This window comes from Malus sylvestris, chromosome 5, assembly GCF_916048215.2.
Source record: "Malus sylvestris chromosome 5, drMalSylv7.2, whole genome shotgun sequence".
In the NCBI taxonomy this organism is placed as follows: domain Eukaryota; kingdom Viridiplantae; phylum Streptophyta; class Magnoliopsida; order Rosales; family Rosaceae; genus Malus; species Malus sylvestris.
The window spans coordinates 21,983,756-21,991,804 of NC_062264.1; the positions used below are offsets into that span (position 1 = coordinate 21,983,756).

The 8,049-nt window shown below is 38.4% G+C and overlaps 1 protein-coding gene across 1 annotated transcript; it reads right to left on the bottom strand.

The window, feature by feature from the left end:
* Positions 1-4,776: 4,776 nt before the first annotated feature.
* On the bottom strand, positions 4,777-5,496 carry LOC126623244 (pathogenesis-related protein 1-like). Its single transcript, XM_050292066.1, has one exon. It carries the CDS (start codon positions 5,468-5,470, stop codon positions 4,985-4,987), a length of 486 nt encoding a protein of 161 aa, XP_050148023.1. The 5' UTR covers positions 5,471-5,496; the 3' UTR covers positions 4,777-4,984.
* Between the last annotated feature and the right edge of the window lie 2,553 nt (positions 5,497-8,049).

An 8,049-nucleotide genomic window follows, 5' to 3' on the forward strand; every position in this document is an offset into this window, starting at 1 on the left:
ATTTATACGAGGTCTAAATACGAGGCCCTAATTATGGTATAAACAGTAGTCCCCCAAGTCTTCAGTCAAGAGAGTCTTTTGGCTTGAGACTTGAAATTCAGTCCCTGTGTGGGCCGAAGTAACTAGATGCTGTCTTGAACCGATGCTCGATATGAGGCAGTGCTCAATCTGAAATGACGCTCAACTAGAAGTAGCACACGCTGGAAGGCTGCTCGGCTCGTGGCTTATGTTGCCTTGGTTGGCTCGGCTTGCGGTGTTTGAAGGTGAGGGAGTCCCTTTTATAGAATAAGGGCTCACTCCTCAATACATGAATGATGGGCTAGAGTTGATGCTCTCTAATGATGGTGAGGGAGTCCCTTTTATAAAATAAATGCTCGCTCCTCACTACATAAGTGATGGGTTATGAGTGATGCTCTCTAATGATGGTGAGGGAGTCCATTTTATAGAATAAGAGCTCGCTCTTCAGTACATGAATAATGGGTGCTTTCTAATGAAAGTAAGGGAGTCCCTTTTATAGAATAAGGGCTTGCTCCTTAATACATAAATAATGGGCTAAGTCCCCCAAGTATTTTTCATGAGGCCCAATTGGGGCCCAATATATGGTACATAATGTAGTCCCCCAAGTCTTCGGTCAATAGAGTCTGTTGGCTGAAGACTTCAAATTGAATCCATGTATGGGCCGAAGTGGCGGTTGTTCAGAGGCGGTATTTGTATACCCTGTACTGAAGCTTTTGTGGGTGAAGCTTTGCAAGTAAAGCTTTGAAGCTAGAGCTCTGTAAATGAAGCTTTCGAAGTTGGAGCTTTTGTAAATGAAACTTTTGAAGCTAGAGCTCTGTAAATGAAGCTTTTGAAGCTAGAACTCTGTAAATGAAGCTTTTGAAGCTGTTTGACATGACTGATGCTCATGAATGTTTATGTTGATTGACATGAGTGATGCTCATGGATGTTGTCATGAGTGATACTCATGAATGTTAACATGAGTGATGCTCATGAATGTTAACATGAGTGATGCTCATGAATGTTAACATGAGTGATGCTCATGAATGTTAACATGAGTGATGCTCATGAATGTTGACACGAATGATGGTCATGAATGTTTATGTATGATTGTCACGAGTGATGCTCATGAATGTTTATGTATAAATGACATGAGTAATGCTCATGTACAATTTAGAGTACTGGGCATACTTTTGTTCACCTGATTGGTTTGGGCTTTTTTTTTTTAATTACCCTTTGATGGGGTTTATACATATTACCCTCTGATGGGGTTTATACAGATATTTCCAAAAGATCTGAAAAATAAATTACATCATTCAAAAATAAATAAAGCAATCGTTGGTGCTTTGCTTTTGCTTTTGTTTTCGGCTTTGCTTTTGCTTTCTTCTTTTGCTTTCTCTTTTCCTTTTCCTTGCACTTCTCTATAAACCGAACCAAGATGCTTTGCAAGCCTGTGGAACAGCAGAAGCAGATTTGCTTTTGCTTTGCTTTTACTTTCCTTTTCCTTTTCTGTTTTTGCTTTTGTTTCCTTTTCTTTTCATAAAGTCTGCCTTGCTTTAACATAAGTGCAGGTGCCTGGGGTCCATCGGCGGCCTTCCTGGATTTTCCTTTCCAAAAATCCCTTTAGCCCTTGAGAAGTTGCAATCGTCCTGATAAGTTCAACAAGGTTCTTCTGTTCGCCATGAACTACATATTCCAGATTTAGCCTCTTAAAATGAGCAATGAACGTCCTTGAAACCATAGCAGCAACAACTCCAGACCAAATATGCTTGGTGGTATTCATAGCTCCAGACCACAGCTTCTGGACGACATCTTGAGCTGCTGGAGGTTGTCACTGGACGACACGTGTGACAAAAGCTGGAGAAGACACAACAGGTGCTGGACGACAACGTTGGCAGCCGCGGCTGCCGCTGCTCTAAGTTCGTCGGCAGCTGAATCGGTGAGTTCCATTTATCCGAGTCAGGGTTTGGAGCTCCAGGTCGATGCTCGTACCCTTTGATCAGACGGCTGAGATTTGACACGAACAGAAAAGAGAGGTTTTGGCTTTTGGGTTCGAGGGAACACACAGAGGAAAAAGAACCAGAAATGAAGACCAAAAGCGGACCGTATCGACCTGACACTCTCTCTAATCTTTTTTTTCTTTATTTTTTTTTTTGAACTGCGATGTGAGGTCTGAAGAACCCATCTTTTACTTTTCCTTATCTCCTATCTCCTCAAACCCATTTTACGGGTTGCTAAAGGCCTTTCTTCTCGGTGACTCAACTGAGAAATCTCTGAGATCGTCCATGGAAACCGCCCGGGTCAACTTCCTCGTCAAGTCGTCGATCGGCGACAGCAAACAGGGCGACAGCGATGACGCCGAGAGGGTAACGGAGCGAGTTCTCTAGATTTGCTGCACCATTTCCGGTTTGCTGATAAAAAAAATGTTGAATCTTTGGAATACTGCAGCCAGGAGTTGGGTGCCGGTGTCGATGAGCTCGAAAGATTAAAACATTAAGGGAGAGAGAAACTGGGTTTGTGAAGGAATTTCGAGGATTTTTCAGGTGACATGTGAGGATATGATTGATCTGTGAGTTTTGATTTGATGGGTCTCTGCAAATTCCTTGGAGAATGAGGAGGAACAAGGTAGTAAGCGGCTGATGGTGGTGCGGCAGGCGAGCAAACGGGATCCAAGTCGACGACTATGAATCGCTGTGTTGATCTAGCGGTGCTCGATCTGCTTGATCATCGACATCGGGAAGCAGATCCACTTGGCTGACGAGTTAGGAGAGCCTTAAGTCACTTTCTGGATCTCTGGACTCAAATCCCACTCTTCCTCGCCGTCCAATGCATCTCCAAGTCCCTCTTGGGGATTTCTCGCCATATTTCTTTTACTTGTGTTGACAAAACTCCACCAGTTACTAACTTTTTTCTGCAACTGCTCAGATGGGTTTTGTAATTTACAGTAAGAAACATGAAAGGTTTGGTGAGTAAAGAATTAAAGCTGGGTTCTTGATGCTCTTTTTAGAGAGAGACAGTCACAAAGAGAGAGAGAGAGAGAATGAACCGTTGGGTTTTTGTGAAAGCTTTCGGTTTTTTGCAGATTCACAGTGGTGAGATTTGATGAAAAAATGAAAGATAACCGACATAGTTTTTTGTGTCGATTCCCACAGACAACGTCAAATGTTGATGCACAAAACCGGAGGTCTTGGAACAACGTAAATCCGACCGTGAATCTGCAAGAAATGTAAATAACACAAGATGTATCGCGGTTCATCCCAAGGTTTGGGCTACGTCCACACTGATTATATTTCTCTGAGAGTATTTGTGAGGGAGAGAGAGAGAGCTCTGAGAGTGAGAGCGTTAAGAGGGTGAGGAGCCTTAGGAATTGGCCTCAGAAATGGCCTCTCCTAATTGTGAGGGTAAGGGGTCCTTTTATAGAATAAGGACTCCTCACTTATTACATATTTGCCCCTTCCTTTATCACATAATTACATTTAAGTGACCCGAGTATTTATACGAGGTCTAAATACGAGACCCTAAATATGGTATAAACAAAAGTCTAATGTAAAAAAAATCTGAATAAGATGACTTCACGATGTTATAAATATTAAACGGTCTAGTGGTATTCCTCTTTACTTGTAAGTGAGAGGTTTTAGGTTCGATTTTAATCAAAGGCGAATTTGAACCACATTATTGCTAGCCCATTATGAGGCTAAGCCCACTCTCTCTCCGTTAATGTAGATAATATCGTTTGTTCCAAAAAAAAAACAAAAAAACAAGACACTACATTTTTTTTTTCCTGAAAAAAAATGTCTTATCTATTTAAAATTTGATAATTTACCTTTAAAGTGTATCACATAAAAGTTTTTGAAATGTAAATTGTGGATTTAGCGCAAAGGTGTAAGAGAATGTTTTGCTAATTTGTGCTCTGCAATGGATTGAGCTGCACCTTTCCTTGCACAGAAATATACAAAACTTTCATTCTTCGTTCTTTGAGTTTTTCTTCAGTCTTATTTCCCAATCCATAACTTAAAAAAACAACATCAAATACTAAAAACCAACACAAGTCACGTAATTTAAATTGAAAAAAACTAAATAGATTACAATCTAGTAGAGAAGGGAAGAATTTGGAGGTTTTAATGAACTTAAGGACATTTGTTTGAAAAAATATCATTAGGGAACTTAATTTTTTAAATGGTAGGATTATGAGAGATATGTTGAAAAGTGTGTGATTAAGGAAATGAACTAAAATAAAAACTAAAAACTATTTTTAACTTGTATTTATTTTGAAGATTTTGTTTTTTGTTCATTTTTCTTTGTTTCCTTCATTCCCTTCCACCAGTATTCTTCATCCCTCATTTTCGCCTCCACTCTTCTTCATCCCATATTTCCTCCAAATAATTTCTCCATAACTCAAACACATAAAAATGAAAACTAAAAATAGAAAACATTTTGATAATTATCTCACAAATATGATCTCACATTTCCACCATATAATTTCCCTTTATATTTATGGAATAGTTATTAGCACTTAAAAGTCATTATGCACTCTTTAAATATATAGATTTGACAAACCGGCATTATATCTATCAAAGACAAGGAGCAAGAAATAATTGCTTGGTCACAAGCCAGTAATTTCTTTCTAATTAATATGTGTAGTAGATTACCAAGAGAAGTTTACCACAAACATTCATCGTTTCAGCCAAATAATGTAAATTAGGGTTTTCTTGGTTGAGGCAATAGTAGGACCTCAAGCTAGGCAAGTAATTATGCAACTTTGATCGTAGCATGCATGTCTTACTAGCAAGTTACCAAAATTTATTTTAAATAAAAAAGAGTGAATTCTTGATCAATTGAAATTTACCGTCCACCATGCCAGTGGAAGGTATACACAAAGGATCGATCATCACTTATTTATTCATTTTCTTTATTCTTAATAACCTACTTATCTTCTTAGATATATCCATCAGCAAAAATTGCTAGAGTGGTTGTTGTTCTTCCATAGCTAGTAAGGCTTCTCCCCAACATAGTTGCCTGGGGGATCATAGTTGCATCCAATGAAGGTACCCCCACTGCTGCACCTCACTTTTGCGCACCCTACACGAGCCGAGTTACGCCAAACCACCTGTGTATAATGCCCACACACCTTTCCAGCAGCACACGAGTTCGACTCATAACTGTAGTCGGCTTTCTCCGCCACCCACAGGTCCACAGCCGCTGTTCCCGACATGTCACCAGTGCTCATGGCAAGGTTTTCACCGTATGGCCCACCGGAGTGCACGAGATTGCAGTCGCCAACATGTTGGTTGGCGTAGTTTTGTGCATAGCCTGCTACATTGTCATCCCACGTCAAGGGACCAACGCCTACTGCTGCTCGAGCGGCGTTGTGGGAATTGAGGTAGTCTTGGGGTGTGTCTTGGGCATGAGAGGATTGTATTATGGCTGAGCCTAAAATGAAAAGGAGAGCTAGGGAAATATTGCACAACCCCATGTTAATGGTTTGTTCTCTTTGTGGATGGGCAAATGAGATGTTATGGTGCGGAATATTTATAATAGCGGGGAACGGTAAATGTTGATATTATGAGCTCTGAGAAATTGAGGATGTGGAAATTTATTTGCATGACTATCAAAGTTGAACGTTCACATTGCGTTATCAACTGAAGAAACCAAACCGTCGCCGAACTGATAAAACAAAACCCTACTTCTATATTTCTTTACTTACAACGGCTTACTTTTACAAGTAAAATTTATGAGAGGATTAACTTTTTCTAGTACTACAAACGATATTCTACATAGTCTAGACAAGGATGGAGATAGTTTGAACTAGGAAAGAGGATATGAACTACTATGACAATCTACCACTTGCATGAGAAGTACGAAGATTAGTCAAACTTTCTCGAGGTAATTAAATTGTCAGTATAACAAAAATAAGCAATCGTAACACCAAAAACGTGGCTACTGCTGGGGTAACAATAATATCGATCACTGACCTAGATATTATGTTGCTATGTAATACTTTAATTTCCCGATATTTGTTAACACAATTAACAATCCCTTGAAACCTTTGAAATTCATGTTGATGATGCAACATTGGAACAAATTGGAACTAATTGCTTTGGTAAATAAGCAGATCTGCTTCTTCGAATTTACGTTTGAAATTTACGTTTGTCATATCTGTTTACTTTTCTTTTAGAAAAGTATATGATCGATGCATGTAGGAAACGTATATGTTCATCTGTTGAAGGAAAGGTCTACTAAGCCTTCCCGTCATATTCTATGCACTGTTGCAATACGTGTGGTATACGGGTCTTCTCCGAAGTTTTATTTTCTTGAAACAAATATATTTTGGATGTGGAAGTCTAACTAAACTACACAATCACCTAACCATAAATTTGGCATTATTTATGGTTTTGAACTCCTCTTTAGGAAAACTGAATTTAAGACTTTCAACTTACAAGTTAGGAAAAAATAAATACCACTATATTGTAGTAGTAGAGGTGCGAGTCTTCTTTCAATTAAAATAAAATAGAATATTATGAACCTCTCATTTTTTTCCCTAACATTATAGAGGAGAATAATTGAGTTAAGTCACACAATTGTTAGGGTTCAAGATTTTTGTATATGAATTTCGCTGTAGTAATTGAGAGAATAAAGGACTGCATTTTCTGAGAATGAAAGATGTAGTTGCAGAGAGAATGTTTGAAGGACTGTATAAGATGCAATCCATTACCAATCCTTTCATATATTTTATAATATACATATTTATTTGTTTAATTACTACTTTAAGTTTTAAAATTGTTAAATTATTTTATCTCATTATATTATAACATGTGAATAAATAACATCATATTACCCTTAATATTGTGTTCAAAAGGGATATCTGTTGTACGTGGTTTAGTGTTGTCCGCGAATGTCCTCAACGCAAGACTTTTACCCGAATTGTGATGGCATTATTAGCATTAGCATACTTTTGGACATAAAGGCTACTACGTCAGCATCCTACGTCAACTTTGGTAGCATTGAGACGCACGAAAATGTGGAACACGATGGCCTGTATGTATTGGGATATAGTGTGGAAAAGTTGGCGGCGAACCGTCTGGCGTCTCGGCGTTGTAAGGAAGCATGTGATTTAATTTGGGTCGATAGGTCCCCATCTTCCTTTATTCATGTTTTGTGTAATGATGACCTTCTTTGTTCCTCCTAATTGCTTTCTGGTAGTGCAAGGTGAGACGCTTTAGCATTAGATGCGTCGTCGTGGTTTTTCTGACCCCCCTTTGCACTACTCTTTTCTAGTAGTTTATTTGGTTGTTTGCCTCGGTGTAGGCTTTCTTGTTTCTCTTTGACATATTTGCCCGGTTATTGATATTTCCGTTTTCCCAAAAAAAAACTTGCTTTGTTGAAGTCCACATAATTTTTTTTTAAATTTAAAAAAAAAAATTGGAACCATGTGTATGTCTTTGGTTCCGGACGAAAGTGTTGGAAACTACGACCTGTCTATATTCAGAAGTGTGGAAAATATGGGACACAGACCCCTCTTTCCTTTAAATTATTGTACTAATTTTGAATCATTCATCCTACCCGTAATAATAATAATTTACAAAAAATTGGAACTATATTAGATCAAGTCGTTAGTCACGGAAGAAAATGTGGACACTATACCAATATGTATTGGGATATATTGTAGAGAATTTGCTTTGTTAATGTCCGAATGGATTTAGGTACGACTACAGTTGTAATATCGTTAGTTGTCATTAGTATTACTGTTTAGTGAAAATATTCTCCATTTGTAAGTGGGGAGGTCTCATTTTAACTTTGAGTTCAAATCTAATTGTCACGCCCCAATCCTGACATACGTACATGATCGACATGTGACATCACTTAGTACTCGTATATCTAACATACCCCGCCTCCAGGATATGGACAATCACAAGAAAGATCCAATTGCGTAGTAATTTTTCGTATACTCTATGGCTGCATCTAACCTCTTTGTTAGATTGCCTTCGTACCCTCCGATGAGATCAAGCCATTCGTAGTTCACTATTTGTTAAACTATGAACTATTCGTAAAATA

Coding starts and splice junctions, on each gene's coding strand:
- LOC126623244 (XM_050292066.1), bottom strand. CDS start 5,470: ATGGGGTTGTGCAATATTTCCCTAGCTCTCCTTTTCATTTTAGGCTCA.